At 37.5% G+C, this 16523-nt stretch overlaps 1 protein-coding gene across 1 annotated transcript; it reads left to right on the top strand.

Moving 5' to 3' along the window:
* The first annotated feature begins 1033 nt into the window (after positions 1–1033).
* Positions 1034–10691, top strand: LOC5567068 (V-type proton ATPase subunit B). Its single transcript, XM_001651408.2, has 3 exons — positions 1034–1427; positions 7229–7554; positions 7618–10691. Exons 1-3 carry the CDS (start codon positions 1337–1339, stop codon positions 8689–8691), a joined length of 1491 nt encoding a protein of 496 aa, XP_001651458.1. The 5' UTR covers positions 1034–1336; the 3' UTR covers positions 8692–10691.
* Positions 10692–16523: the final 5832 nt, after the last annotated feature.

Below are 16523 nucleotides of genomic sequence, written 5' to 3'. Positions count from 1 at the left end.
TATCGATTACAGGCTCATAACATTGGGCGATACTGGCATTCTTGAGTGCGTTTAAGGCGAAACTTTATAATATTTTTTTTATCGCGAAATAGCTAGGGAAATTGTAGGAGATGTGTGTGGTATTGATGAGGATTTTGAAACTAGGTTTATGAAATGTGTATTAAAATGAAAAGGTTAAAGTTTGAGTATATTTTCTCCAATTGGGATTAAAAATTGCACATGAAAATTTCATTGGTTATTTTCTCATTGTTATTGATTTGTCAGATAGGCCCTAATCGCGAATCCCTCTCGAGTTCAATTTTCGATCATTTTTGAAATCAGCAAAAATGGCGGATGTTTCAAGCTATCAAAAATGATTGAGATTTCAATATTTTCTTCTCAATTTTGTAATGAGAAATTTAGCAAAATTTTTAATTTGAAAATAGTCTAGCGGTACTCTGTTGCTATTAAACTAATGGGAAAAAAAGTATTTCAGTAGGTTTTTAAAGGTTATCATTACATGACATTCACATTTTTAACTGAAGGTCGCTTTGTTTCTATTCGCCCACTTTTTCTATTCGCCCCGTTTTACGGTAACCACTCGGCTACTGACTTTATTTATTTATTGACTGGTTCGCTGGATATGACACACCGCGCGGCTGTTGTAAAGCTTCCAAAAACACGCATTTGCCCAAAATTAAACGCGGCGAATGGTCCAGGAAAAGAACAACCGCGTTTGATGAAACGCCGCTGTTTTCTTCCATAAGAATGAGGTAAAAAGGAAGCAAAACCGCAGTTGTTCCTTTCCTCTGGGGAACGCCGCGTTTCCTTTTGAGCAAATGCGCCTCAATGAAAGACCGCATGTACTTTTGCGCAAATACGCTATATCTAAACATCGATAAAAAGTTTTGCTATTCACCGAAAGATGTCGTTTCCCTTCTTCAAACTCACCACCTCAACTCGCGACAACCCACGCCAACCTTTTCCGATTTTGACAGCTTATTTCGCCTCAGTGGTGAATTTCCCGCATCCAAACTCGCCCATCATTCGTTTTTCACTGTCTTCGTCGTCGTCTTTCTGGTACGCGTACGAGGAAAAATTCCTGCGAGCTGAGAGCTGAACTTGTTCAGTGCGCGAGAAGAGGTCACAAAGTTTTTTCTCGTCCACCCGTCAGCAGCACTTGTGTGTCGTCGCTCATCCCGAGTCGGAGTGTCTCCGAGGGTTTTCTTTTCGGTGTCACGCGGCAAGTTTAGGCAGCAGACAGATCCATCCAGAGGAAGGAACCGCGGATCGGAACATCAAAGCAGGCAGCAGTTTGTGAAGAGCAGCAGCGCAGAAAAGAGACGATAGGAAAAAAATGTCCGTCAATCGTACCATTTCGGCCCATCAGGCCGCCAAGGAACATGTCCTGGCCGTGTCCAGAGATTTCATCTCGCAGCCACGACTGAGTAAGTACCCGTTTCGATTCGTTGCGATTCTGTAAAACTTCGGTTTTCTGCGGGAAAGTTTTCCCTTCCCTATAAAAGATTGAACAAATTTGCGTAGCTCAGAAGTGTCATGTGATAACCTTCGCGGAAGATCTTCGATTTCGAATCGAAAACCCGAAAGGCTGCTTTGAGTTTTTGGTAATTTGTAAAATTCATATGAGGAATAAGCCTTCCGTAATCCGTAGGATGACGGGAAAAAGGAATAAAAATTATCGATTAGTAGGCAATTAGATGATCCAGAGTTGCTCTTTGGAAGGTAGAAAAGGCTTTTACTTCAAACTAAAATAGTATTAGCTAAGCATTACGGGTTCTATCCAGTCAACACATTGAATTTTAATCGTAATAAAAGTAGATCTTGCATTAAAATTATCGATTATCCTAAAATTTTCGTTATTTTCCTTAGAAAATCGTGAGGAAAATTCTGTTTTGATGTCACATGACTGTCAAAACACCTGACTCTCGCTCGTTTGAGAGCCGCTGTCTCTCGCCCTCACTAACACCACCATGTCCATAAGTTCCCATCAAAGCTGTGTGCGTTTGGCGCCGCTGTGTTGCCTCCCGCTCTGGCGATCGATTGTTTTCATGCTCGAATCGTTCCCTCTCCTCTGCCGTCGTTGCGTTTTACACACGATACCGTATGATGATGCACGAGTGTATTGGTAGTAGAAGTTGATTTGCAATCGCTTCTGATATGAATGGGTGAGTGATAATGAATGGATTTTTCTCCGCTCTGAAGCCGTCAGCTGAATATTTTGCATTGCGAGTTTGATGAATGAAGTTGGAATTATAGTTTCATTGAAAGTTTTTTTAGGCAAACAACCAAATTGTAAGCGTTTCTTCCCGTAATGAATTAGTTAATGACATTTTGAAAGACGAAAGCTAATTCAGATTTGCATTTTTGATAAAATCCAATTTTTGAAACTAGTAGGTATGAATTTTCAGATAAGATAGCTTTTATCAGTTTTGTTTGACCAGCGGAGTGGAGACGATAGACAAGACATCACATGCTATGTCAGTTATGTAAAGTATTCGTGGCTGGAGCAAGCCTCTTTATGGAGACTTGGTCTCTATTTTAATGCAAATTTTTAGAAAGTATTTTTAACTGAAGGTCTCGTAAAGTCTCGAAACCTATATGGTCTCTTTTTTAACTGATTTTGATTGCAAAGAATCCTGATGCAAAATTCTAGAGGTTCAAGAGAAACTTTCACAGACTGTTACGCGGTTATTCCATAGTTCTTCAGGAATTTCTCCTCAGATTCATCAAGGAATTGCTTCGTGAATTCTTCTTCTCTGGAGACTTCTCTTGAAAAACAATCGGTTTCAGAAATTTTTCTGATGTTTTGAGGATTTTTGCAGGAAATCCTCGAACGATCCACAACAACAACAAACTCGAACAAACCCACAACCCCTAAGTAACAAGTGAGGAATTTGGTGGAAAAATAAGTGAGGAACTATCTGACGAAAATCTTGGAATAATCTCTGGGAAAATTTTCAGAAAACGAAAAGGAAGTCTTCTGAATGAAATAAAAATCTAGGAAAATAAAAACGTCTGTCGGCGAGATGGACCACCCATGGTCTTAGCCTGAAATCAGCAAATAAAAAAAATAAAAACGTCCGATTCTTCATTTTGACAGTTACGATGGATAGGCGTTCTTGTTTTTCGTAATTTGCTAACCTATCAGAAGGAACCATTCTTACGAGAGCTCTAGCGAGGTCCTTTCGTAACTAAATGTGGTTATGAGTAATGATAGCTATCTTTATACCGTTTTTTTTTCATAAAATTGCAGCTTGAGCAATATGATTACTTGGGACGCTACTACTTCCAGTAAATGCCCCAAGTTTTTCGTCAAATAGTTCCCCACTTATTCTTCCACCAATGTCTTCAGTTGTTACTCTAGAAGATCTTTCCCACTACTTTCCAACGTAATCAACTAGGGTTAATTCAGAGTTTTTGGTGAAATGTGTTAAGGGATTTTTTTTATTGAAACCCAGCATGAATTCCTACGTTCATTTTACTTTTTTTTTCTAGGCATTTTAATTTGGATTTCTTCAGGAAATCGTCGACTATTACTCCTAGGGATTGTTTGCAAATTCCTCCACTAATTATTCAAGGAAATCCGAAAACTTTTTCCATCCTGGGTTTTATCATGAAGTCCGTTCAGATTTTTTTCTACGCTTTATTCCAAACATGGATTCATCGAAATTTCGTTTAAGGTTCCACATCAGGTATAAATATTACACAAATTTATTCAGGCATTCCGTGTGATGTTTTTCAAAAAATCCTGCATTATCCAAAGATTCGAATCATCTTGTTAAACTTCCTCAAGAGTCCTGGAGTTCTTTCAGAGATCCCTGTAGGAGTTCTTCAATGATTACTTTATAATTTGCACAAAATTCATCAGTCATTACTTTAGAATTTTCTGTAGAAAAGCCTTCCGTTTTTTTGATTCGTCTATATTCACTCGAGACTCGATTATCCGTGATTCGATTATCCGGAATTTTAGACTCGATTATCCGGAATTTGTTTGTTGATGTTCTTGTTTTTCAATTTTTATGCATAAATCTGAGGAAATTTGGTATTGCAATATACAGTTAACTCTCCCTTACTCGATATTCCGTATCTCAATATCGAGTTAGAGAACCATAGTAAAAGTTGGTTTTCATGGCTAACTCGATGGTCCCTTAGATCGCAGTTGCACTGGTTTCGTGTTCTGTAACTCGATACCTCCCTAACTCGATGGTCCCTTCAATATCGAGTAAGGGAGAGATGACTGTATTTTGAAAAATCTGAACAAATTTTCGCAATAAAAGTCATAAACATGTATTAGTATACCAGAATGGATTGTATCAGAATGAAATTCATATGATTTCATTTTATATACTATTTATTAGAAATAATTTTAGGCTGTTTAAGGCATTAAACATGAATACCAATGATTTTATTATGGCAGATCGAAAAATGCTTCTTAGCTGTCACGATTTAATGTGTTGTTGTACTATAGTACAAAGATAACAACCAGCTAATGAAAGTAAATTAATTCCAACTAGTTGTGGGCCTCGTGGCCGAGCGGTTAGTGTCGTATCCTAATAAACAGTCCATGGTAGATACAAGCTTGCAATTCATTTTGTCTACTTCATCAGTTGGTCCAAAGGCATATAACTGTAGTCCTGTTTCATAAGTATTTTTTAAACAAATGAGGGGTTACATACGGTATTGTTTATTATAGATTCTTCGGTTATGTCAGGATAAGGACACGGTCAGTCGACGAATTATCCAGTCTAAAGATTTTTGCCATTTTTCTTATAAAACTCACGCAATTCAGAAACTAGCGTCACTTGGGCGGTGCCATTTTGCATGAGGATGAGGATTCATTGTTAATTATTGCTGAAGATTGATTTGAACTAGCATAACCGTAACCATTATCCCAGTGCCGCGAGAAATGGGTAGGGCAGATAGGAAATGCTCTACGCACACATACCAGGGTGGGACAGTCAAAGGATTGTCCTACCCATGATTTCATATTACTTTTAACAAAACTTAATGAAATTTTTGTTGACCTATTGGGGCACATTGTGATAGTGAAATTCTTGAATGAATGACTGAATTATTCAAACACATTTTAAAAACATCTTTTGAAGAAAATAAAACATTACGATAGATTCCAAACATTTTACAAAGAATTAATCTTCTGCTCTATGATAAAATTATAAATATAGTGCCAACATGTCGCACTATCCAATCTAGACAGGAAAAAGCGTTTTTTTTTGGAATCACAGCACGATAAAAAAACAGTGAGAAGGCCAGACCAGATCGGTATCTATTGAAAGATGTCAAAAGCGGATGTACCTACGATGCATAATGGTCAGAAATTGTTCATCCAAATGTAAAGTCAAACTTATTAGTCCTCCAATCGTCTTTTGTAGCATAGCTACCGTGAACGTACCATATTTGACGCGGGTCCAAATTTGACGCATTTTCTAATTAATTTTATTATAAATTACTTCTAGTTCATACTAGCATTCGAAAATTTATTCCTTAATCTTCATTTACATGTTATTGAAAGATCTCAACCAAAAAAAGTTTATTTTTGATTAATAATAGACAAAAAATAAAAATTATTTGAAAATGCATCCGACAAGTGCGTCATTTTTTTCATTCCTTAGCGAATGTGCTAAATATTGTTAATCAATTTTCATGAAAATATTGTGCTGTTTTACAGCAATATCATCAACAACAGTTAGTAATATTCTTTTATTCATAAATTGACGTCGACATTTTTCTATTTTCAAGGTTTAAGACATATTTTTGTATGAAAATCTTGTGCGTGAAGTTAGGCACACAATGTTCCTAATTATTTGCTATTTTGTTCAGCATGTTTTGTTGACTCGAAAATAGGAAAGGAAATATTTTTGGAGCTTGCATTAAAACTCCGTCTGCAGAACAACCCATTGCTTTATGTAATCACATGTAATGGGTCATCCATAGATTACGTCACGTTTTTAGGAAGAGGAGGAGGTTTAGGGAAACGCAACGATTCATACAAAATATTCGCACGTTTCATAAAATAAATGTGCCTAAGGTTGAGAGGATTTGAAAATTGTACAATTTATCGCGGTTTATGGATGTCCCCTAATGTTTTAGGGAACTTTCAATAAATGCGTCAGGAGGTGAGGTGTAGGTTCAATGGTTTGTTTCGTACAATTTATACAATAGGGGGTGTCCATGAGATACGTGTCACAAAAACATACCATTTCCTACAACAACCCCGCCCATCCGCACACGTCACACTTTTTATATGGATTAAAAAAACTTGTATGATTCGTTACATCTTGCAGAACACCTCCTTCCCCCTAATAACATGACGTACTTAATGTATGACCCCATATATGGTTCTCGATCTATTTCGAGGCCCATACTGCCGTTGGTTCTACGCATATTTGTCCCGCGGTCCATAAGGGTTACATAGAACATGGGACATGTAGACGTAGTTCACGTGTTATAAGTAACGAAGATTCTCAAACGGCCATTTTTGGAACCGGTTGTTTTCGTTTTAGTTTTCGACCAATTTGTACTTATTTTAGCAACTACCTTCCCCGTTCCAGCGCAACGTACTTTTCAAACTTTTCCCTTGTTTGATATCACGACGAAAATACATTAAACTAAACAATAATGCTTGACTATGGATTGAACTCAATCGTCGGTTTTATTTTCTACACTTTAACTAAACGCATAGCATAAATTCTACTGGAGACGTCATTCAAAACATTTTCCAAAGGTTCTAACTTTTATGTCCACTCTAAAGCGCTTTTTTCAATTAATTGAACTATTGAATACTGAAACTCTTGTATATTTTTAACTTTAGCAATTATTTTTTAGTGCGTCAAATAAGGAACATCGTGCGTCAAATTAGGCACATTGAAGAATTGATGCGTCAATTAAGGAACCTAATGTGCTCCACAAAAAGTCAATCAAACATGAAGAAAAAAACGTTTGATATTATTTTACTGATTTTTCCTTAATTCTCAAATAGTTGAGCTAGCATAGGTTCAAATTTCAACAAAATCGGACAAATTTTGACGATTTGACAAATGTTTGAATTTAGAATTTTCTTAACCGCGTCAAATATGGTACGTCCACGGTATTAGTGAAATAAAAACATAAAGAAGTGAACAAATCCAATAGAAATCGTTCATTAGATCATCCTATTTACACTATTCATTACCCTTTTAACCTTCAATTCTCATTTGCCTCTCTTCCACAGCCTACAAGACCGTGTCCGGTGTGAACGGTCCGCTGGTTATCTTGGACGAGGTCAAGTTCCCCAAGTTTGCGGAAATTGTACAGCTCCGGCTGAACGATGGCACCGTCCGCTCCGGTCAGGTGCTGGAAGTCAGCGGTTCCAAGGCCGTCGTCCAGGTGTTCGAGGGTACCTCGGGTATCGACGCCAAGAACACGGTGTGCGAGTTCACCGGCGACATTCTGCGTACCCCCGTGTCCGAGGACATGTTGGGTCGTGTGTTCAACGGCTCCGGCAAGCCCATCGACAAGGGCCCGCCAATTCTGGCCGAGGACTTCTTGGATATTCAGGTAAGATGGTGGGGTGGCATCCAGTGATAACGTGATTCTTATGGTTTCGTTTTACAACTCTAGGGTCAACCCATTAACCCATGGTCCCGTATCTATCCCGAAGAAATGATCCAAACCGGTATCTCGGCTATCGATGTGATGAACTCCATTGCTCGTGGTCAGAAGATTCCGATTTTCTCGGCTGCCGGTTTGCCTCACAATGAAATCGCTGCCCAGATTTGTCGTCAGGCCGGTCTGGTCAAGCACACCGGCAAGTCGGTGTTGGACGAGCACGAGGACAACTTTGCCATCGTGTTCGCCGCTATGGGTGTCAACATGGAAACTGCCCGTTTCTTCAAGCAGGATTTCGAAGAGAACGGTTCTATGGAGAACGTGTGTCTGTTCTTGAACTTGGCCAACGATCCGACCATCGAACGTATCATCACTCCGCGTCTGGCGCTGACGGCGGCTGAGTTCTTGGCCTACCAGTGCGAGAAGCACGTGTTGGTCATCTTGACCGATATGTCCTCGTATGCTGAAGCCTTGCGTGAGGTGTCGGCTGCCCGTGAAGAAGTGCCTGGACGTCGTGGTTTCCCAGGTTACATGTACACCGATTTGGCCACCATCTACGAACGTGCCGGACGTGTCGAAGGTCGTAACGGATCGATTACCCAGATCCCCATTTTGACTATGCCTAACGACGATATTACCCATCCAATTCCCGATTTGACTGGTTATATTACCGAAGGACAGATCTACGTCGATCGTCAGCTGCACAACAGACAGATCTATCCACCAGTGAACGTGTTGCCATCGCTGTCTCGTCTGATGAAGTCTGCCATCGGTGAGGGCATGACCCGTAAGGATCACTCCGATGTGTCCAACCAGTTGTACGCTTGTTACGCCATCGGTAAGGACGTACAGGCCATGAAGGCTGTCGTCGGTGAGGAAGCCCTCACTCCGGACGATCTGCTGTACCTGGAGTTCTTGACCAAGTTCGAGAAGAACTTCATCTCGCAGGGTAACTACGAGAACCGCACGGTTTTCGAATCGCTGGACATTGGCTGGCAGCTGCTGCGTATCTTCCCCAAGGAAATGCTCAAGCGTATCCCGGCCTCCATTTTGGCCGAATTCTACCCACGAGACTCGCGCCACTAAGCGGTGTGTTTCTTTTGGGCCACGCTTGAATTATGTTTTTTTCGTTTGTTATTTTCCTTATATCATTTGCATGTTGCTGTCCCTTCTAGCAGGGGGCATTTTCTCAAGTTTATCCCAAATTTTCAAAATTGTTTATAAATCTTTCGTTAGATTTTTGGTTGATTTGCCATACACCCATGAGCCGGAAAAGTATTGTTATATAATGTAATGAAGAAATTCTTCCTCCCCTTTGTAACAATCATTTTTTTACAGTTTTCATTGCGTCCATCTACAACTTATTACCAATCACAAGCGATAGATTCAACTTATCAATGTCGTAGGGAAACGAGAAGACATTCAAGGGATAATGTTTGTCTTTTTATCAATATTCGAATCTAAATGTGTGTGTGTCGATACAGCAAATGTCATTTCGAGTAACGAACATCCTGTTGAATCGCTGTGCAAATTAAGCATTCCTAATACGAAAAATCGATAATCTACTTACAATGTTTCAAAAAATCAATTCTATCAAACACCTCGAGAAAAACGACCCAGAATTAAAAGGTAGCCGAAATTGTTATTTCTGAGAATAGGTTTTCCCATTTACGTTTTGCTTTCCTTCGGGCAATTTTCCGCCGAGCCAAACCGAAAAAGTGCCTACGAAAATCTCCGAATCGATCCTCCAATCGCGCCGGAACCGAATCGACTTTCAATCGACAGTTTAAGATCCAACAAGGAACAATACAACAACAACATACAAAATCCATCCAAGAAGAAAATGTGTGCAAACTTTACCACCAGAGATAAAAACGCAACAAAAGAAGAGAAGATTGAAACGGCATCGACGACCGGTTGAAATTGATTCCAGAGAAAATTATCAGCATCCAATTTTCTTAGTCCACGTTCCGAAGTCGCACGCGGACTCGCCCCAACATCTTCCTCTAAAAGCCAAAGGGTCCGTGGGGGTTGGTTGGACTCCATTCGGATGAGCTTTCGGGCGCTTCAAGCGCTGCACGGATATTCTGGAAGATTGCACCGATCGTGGAAAGCGAACCTTAATTTTTATGGTACTCTGCTTATTAGGTAAAATAATCAACAGTTTATATTTTCGAAAATTTAAAAATAACTATGTAAAATCAGCATAAGTAGTCAAATATGTAATCGAGGAAGAGGTACTTCTAGATGTACTAGCAGGGATAACATTATACTGCGTATTTCCCCTCCAGATTCCCCTATTTGATTCGTTCGTGCTATAAATTTAATTTTGTTGATACATTTCTATCGTGCTAGGTGTTTAAGCTATATACAATTAGTCGTTAAGTTATGAGCGTTTCCTTTTTGCATGATCTTAAATCGAAGAACTGCTTCTCGACAGCTGGAGTGCTGTGCTCCATTGACTAAATTTTCGAACGGATTCATCTTAGGCGTTGCTTTCTAAGTATTTGGAAAGGTGGAATCGATCCTTTCCGGGTTGAGCACCAACAGCTCGCTCCATCAGTTTAACTTTGAACAATCCCCTTTGATTATCACCACGTTAGCCGACCATCTGCTAAAATAACAGTTCGATGTGAACTGAAATTCGGAAAGGAAGGAGACTTCAACCCAATTTGACCTCGAATGCATTCGTCAGGAATGGATTCAAACGGAAATGAACGTTGATGCGGACTGTCTCCCTCTGGAAGGAAGCACTTCTGTACAATAATTAGTTTGTAAGCTGCTAAGGTCTAGAAAACAAAATGAACCACATAAAATAATCGGGATAGAAGAAAATAACCGTTACGCGACGTCACAAACTATTTTAGCTGAGAGTTTTACTTTAACCAGGTCTTCGACCACTTCGAACAATTGAAACCGTAACTAAAATCCCACTACATAATTCGCCAACGCGAGTGGAAAACTAGAATCAGACACTGGGCAATCGATTGGAGGCCGATCTAGACTATGCATCATCTACACACTCTGTGCAAAATTTAGAAGCGAAATGGTGGAGAAAATATATTACGATACATATATTATTAGCTGTTGAAGAAAAAGTAAAATTATTCACGTGTATACAACACTAAAAATGATGAAAGAGAAAGAAACAAAAAAACTAATAAAAGCGGACAAAAACTTAGCGGATTTTGAAGATGGATAAGCGTAGAACAGTATCACTTTCCCCATTCGATATGAATATCGTTTTTCTTTGAACAGTTAGTGAAAGTATGATCTATGTTCAATTTCAATTTTAGAATACTGTAGCATAGTTTGGTCACCATTTTCATCAACCCATGAAAATCGTATAGAATCAGTTCAAAAACAATTTCTGTTGTTCGCACTTCGAAAATTAGGTTGGACAAGATTACCTCTACCATCTTATGAAGCACGATGCATGCTCATTAATATTCAAACATTGAAGAAACGTCGCGAATTTGCAATGGTCTCGTTCGTAAACGATATAGTTTCGCGTCGTATTGACTCGATGACACTTTTATCAAAATTAAATCGTTATGCTCCTTCAAGACAACTGCGAAGTCGTAGTATTTTTTATACAAACCATCACCGCACAAATTATGCCAAATTTGAGCCTTTAAATCAAATAATGTCTGTTTACAATAAACATTGCAAAACCATTGACTTTACTATGACGAAATCGGAACTAAAACAAAAATTTATGTCATATCAAAATTTGAACTAGATTAAGAAAATAACGTTTTCAAACTATATAATATTAAGTGTAAAATTGTAACAATATGGTCTACTTCTGATTGATGACATGAAATAAATAAATAAATAAACTATGAACGAACAAGATCTGGACGCTGTAATAGTACTCTGCAGAAGCACTAAAATTTCTTATAATAGCTCAACATATTTTCAACGGACTTGTATTTCAGCATGTGTCTAGGGGAAAGTGGGGCAGTTTGGCCACCTTAAGAAAAAGTCGATAAAAGTGCTGAAAATATTATGGAAACTTTTTGCGTGATTTCCTCACGCAGAGAAAACATTTTTAATATCAAAAATATTCTTTATCATTACAACCATTTTTCTGTATTATTTGCCGGCTTATAATAGCCTTTCATTGTTTTAATAATTACTAGTTGTTCAGTTTAAAAATAATAATTGTTGAATTTGACAGCTGGGACCAATGCTTTAACTGTTTTTATTTGAAATAAAAAAGGGTTTTATTGATCCCAGACCTACTCCACCTCACCATACCAACCCCATCCTCTCCCATTATCCCCCGCCTTCGCTCTTATTTTGAAATAAAGAAAACGGTTACAACTTTGAATACCGTGATGCTACCATATTTCGCGCACGCTCCTAATTTCGCTCACGGCCATTTTATTCATATTTGTCGATACCTATTGGACTACATAAATGCATGTTATGCAACCTTGGCTGAAGTAGAATTATTCAAAATACTAACCAACTAAAATTTATTTCGCAAAATATGTTTAAAATCTCAATGAGCGAAGTTAGGAGCGCGCGCGAAATATGGGTACTTTACGGTACCTTATTTGTATATTTGTATTTATCATACATAAAACATTTTACGTACTTGGCTTGGCTGTTATTTCTTATGATGGCTTATCCCTTCCATGAGTTGTTTATAGGTGGCCGTGCATGAATCCGCAGCGTTTCAATCGTGTTCCTACAATCACGAAAATAGGCTGATGAGAATCTAAATTCTACTAAAGAATAGCCAAAACTTACCAATAAAGCTTCAATTTTGGTTTCGATTATTCTGAAACTTGAGTTTTATTGAACAATTCAATGATTTTCTCCACAGTTTTTTTTTACACTTCGAGTTCTTCAGTAGAGATGTACCGAATAATCGGGCCGAATATCTCGATTTTTTTAATTTTGCCGGATATTCGTTCTGCCGAATAATAAAATCCGTTATTGGGCCGAATATTGACCGAAAAATAACAAAATAAACTCAACTGTAAGAAAAATATTATGGGTGCCGGTGCCATTAGTGTACTACCTAAGCTATAAAAAATCATAACATAATAACGAAAAGCCTTAACAGAGATCTTTTGGCGTCAACCTCTATGGTAAAAATATAAAAATATAATAATTTTTGAGCATAAAATCACTTGAGCCACTATTGGTACACGTGTTCCAGTAGTTGCGCTACTGCTCCAGTAGTAGACGTTCCGGAATGATACAAGCAATTTTATACAAAATAGTTGATTTTTACATAGATTTAACATTTTTCCCTCGGAACAGCAACTTATATCTTTCGAATGAAGCATAAAGATCATCTCTGGTACTTTCCTTCATTTTTATACATTCATTTTAAAAACTGCTTCCACCCGTTGATCCACTACTGGAACACGACGGCAACTACTGGTGCAAAGGAGCAAATTTTTTGCGTTAACTTACACGCAGAGAAAACAATTTTAATATCAAATATATTCTGTATCATTACAACAATATATCTGTATTATTTGCTGGCTTATAATTGACTTTTATTGTTTCAATAACAACTCCTAATTTATTTCAAAAATAAAAATTGTTGAAATTGACAGCTGCGTTAAACGGGATACAACAAAATATTTTTTTGTTTCAACTATTTTTTCTTTTGAAACAACAAATTTTTGCATTGAAATAAAACCTTCCATTTTTTAAATTAAATTACACTGTTTTTTTGAAATAAAAACACTGTTTTGTTGGTCCCAGTCCCTTTATTATTATTTTTTTTTTAGGAATTAAACAATAAACAACGAAAACGAAATGTCTACTTTTCATTTATTTTGTGAAAGTAGAAGTATTGGAACATGCACCAAAATCCATTTAACTGGAGAATGTTCTTTATCCGCTTCGCGACAAAGTGACGGGATGAAATAACCGGCTCGTGTAAGAGTTGACTGCAATACTGGAGAATGCATTAGTGGAATTAAAATTTTAAAAAAGATGGTTAATACTCACCAGAAATAAATTTGATTCTGGTTTTCCTTAATCCAAAACTGATACAAAAATCTATGACCTGAACTTCTCGCACGAACATTTTAACAACGCCATGTACTTCAATTTAATATAATGTATCGGAAACATTCGCTTTTTCACCGGTTCTACTAAGCAACAAAATGGCGAGACAGTTTTTTTGCATAATTATTAGAATCAATAAAGATGTAAATTGAAACAAATAAACTTTCATTTGACGTAAAGTTTTTCTTTTGTTGTTTCAAAAATAAATCTAGTTAAAAATGTACTCAGTAAATCCAACAATACTGTTGCTTTATTCTGATAAAAATGATTGCTGTTTCAACGCATTTTTTGTATTACAACAAATTCAACAAGTTTATTGAGAACAACAAAGTTATTTATTGTTTTGAATAGCTGGTATTTCTCTGCGTGTTAATTATTTATATGACTTTTTGATAGAATTAAAAGCTGAAATTCGGCAACTCGACTAAATTAGAGGCGATCTATCCATGAAAAATAACGCATGTCGTTTTTATTGGAAAAATGTACGTTTTATTCCACAGTCAAATCTACTGGTACATTACAACCATTGGTACCGGCACCCTATGTAAGGAAAATTAAAAAAATCAATAATTTAGGGGTCTATTTTATAAGTCGAGTCGATCAAAATGACTCGACTGGAGTCACTGTCGACCGAAAAATTTGCTCGACTCAGCTCTGTCACTCGAGTTTCTTGACAGTTATCACTCTATGTGACTGGATTACTATGGACCAATGCACGAGTTCACGAATTTGACGTTTGAGCGGTGCCAAATTACCTAGTCGCATAAATAACACCGCACCGCTCAAACGTCAAATAGTGAACTCGTGCATTGGTCCATAGAGCTTAGTGACATTTGAACACACGTAGACTAGCATACGCTCGTCATACACAGTTTGTTTTTGTTTACCTCAAAGAAATTTGCACACGCTTTCCAGACTCATCAAAATGCATATGGAAATATTACCCAATTTGAAAAATTTATACACGGATTCTGGGTGTTTTTCGAGACTGAGTGCATATTGTTTTCCTCTAAGGTTCACAACTACATCTACACTAGGTCACCCATACCATCGGGCGTGAAAACCACTATGGAAGTCGACGGGTGACATCTGAAATATGCATGCTTACTTTGATCGACAATGAATAGGGGAACTGTGGGTAAAATGAACAGGGGGGGTAAAATGAACAGGTTTGTGTTTTACGGTAATTATGCTATAAATCTATGCAAAACCTAGTACCATCCTTAATCCTCAGACTAAGAAACTATTTCGACAACTATAGCGCGATCGAGAACTGTCAAAAGCTGGAAAAGTAAACAAAAACAAAGTACGCCTCCCCGTTTTCTCATATTTTCACTCGCGGAATTCAAGGTTTTTATGACTAAAATTATGGATAATCTATTGAACCGCGCAGCACATCATATCTTTAAGGTATTTATGATAAGTAGACGGAAATTTAAAGTACTTTTATCTTCTAATTTCTTAGAATAAATGATTTGAATAAGTTGATTCTTTTGGGGTAAAATGAACCACTCGAGATGGGGGTAATATGAACACCATGGCAGGGCGATTACTACCGGATTTTATTTCAGATGCCGAGAGTTTTCCGGAGAAAATACAAAGGCAGATATGGACCACCATCCAAATGGTCGCAGCTAAACGTTCCATCGATTCCGGAATATCTGTGAGATATGGATTGATCATGTACCAGATGCCGAGAAACATGCCGCAACCCGTAAATTTGAATGGTGTTCATTTTACCCCCCCTGCATGTTCATTTTACCCCCAGTATATGTTCATATTACCCCCATTGTATGTTTATTTTACCCTCAAGTATATGTTCATATTACCCCCGTTAAATGTTCATTTTACCCACATGTTTAGAACATTGACTCTGTGGAAAGAAATTTTCAAAATTATAATAATGTTAATAAAATTATACTTTGATCACAATATTTGAACTTGTTACATTGCATAAACATCCTTCTTCAATTCTAAGCTATTTAAAAAGTATCTGACAGCTTCATAAGCAAGAAAACATGAAAATTGCTTAGGGTGTTCATTTTACCCCCATTTCCCCTATAGACAAGTCACATGAATCTGCTCGATTTACAAAATAGGCCCCTTATTCAAATGATGACCGAATTTTTCTTTTTATGGACACCTTGAATAGACTTTGATGTCAAATATTGAAAAGTGAGAATTTTCTCTGTTCTATGGCGTTACCATTTTCTGCAAATCAAATTGTATCTCGTCTTGCAGGAGCTGTAACGTACCGCTTGGCTAGTTAGAAGCGTTTGAAAATTTGTTTTCAAGGTATAGATGCATCGAAGCTAAACCCGGCATTTTCAAGAGCACAAATCTAGTTTGTGCTGAAAATTTAACTTTCTGGTCAATCGCTGGTGTTGACCAATTATTCCAATATTCAGCGCGAACGGCTGTCAGATTCTCTAGTTTTATGGTCTTCGATGCAGGTATGGCTTCGATGCATCTTTACCTTAAAGTCCGTCAATTATCAGGACTTTCTATACGTTCTATATTCTTTGCAAAACCTACTGATCACATTCTTCTATTATTATGAGAGTCAGGGGTCTGTCGTCTATTTGCCTCAATTTTTATGAAACACTTCCAAAAGTCGGATGAATATCTTCAGTTTACAGCGCGAAATAAAATGGCGGGTCACACTTTGCCTTACGCACTCATTTTAATTAACAATAAAAGTGACTGAAACAAATAAATCTATAATTTGAAATAAAGCTTTTATTTTGTTGTTTCAAACAAATCAAATTGAAAATGCTATCAGTAAATCTAACAATACCTTTGTTTTGTTTTGATAAAAGTCATTGCTGTTTCAGCACAATTTGTTGATTTACAACAAATTTAAAAAAGTTGATTGA

Source organism: Aedes aegypti, chromosome 1, assembly GCF_002204515.2.
Source record: "Aedes aegypti strain LVP_AGWG chromosome 1, AaegL5.0 Primary Assembly, whole genome shotgun sequence".
Classification (NCBI taxonomy): domain Eukaryota; kingdom Metazoa; phylum Arthropoda; class Insecta; order Diptera; family Culicidae; genus Aedes; species Aedes aegypti.
Note: the sequence above shows the minus strand (reverse complement) of the source record. Positions and strands in the feature narration are given on the sequence as shown.

Bases quoted from the DNA above. Each gene is read 5' to 3' on its own strand.
- LOC5567068 (XM_001651408.2), top strand. From the start codon at position 1,337: ATGTCCGTCAATCGTACCATTTCGGCCCATCAGGCCGCCAAGGAACAT. The intron at 1,428-7,228 runs GTAAGTACCCGT...TCTCTTCCACAG, and splicing joins CATCTCGCAGCCACGACTGA to CCTACAAGACCGTGTCCGGT. The intron at 7,555-7,617 runs GTAAGATGGTGG...TTACAACTCTAG, and splicing joins AGGACTTCTTGGATATTCAG to GGTCAACCCATTAACCCATG.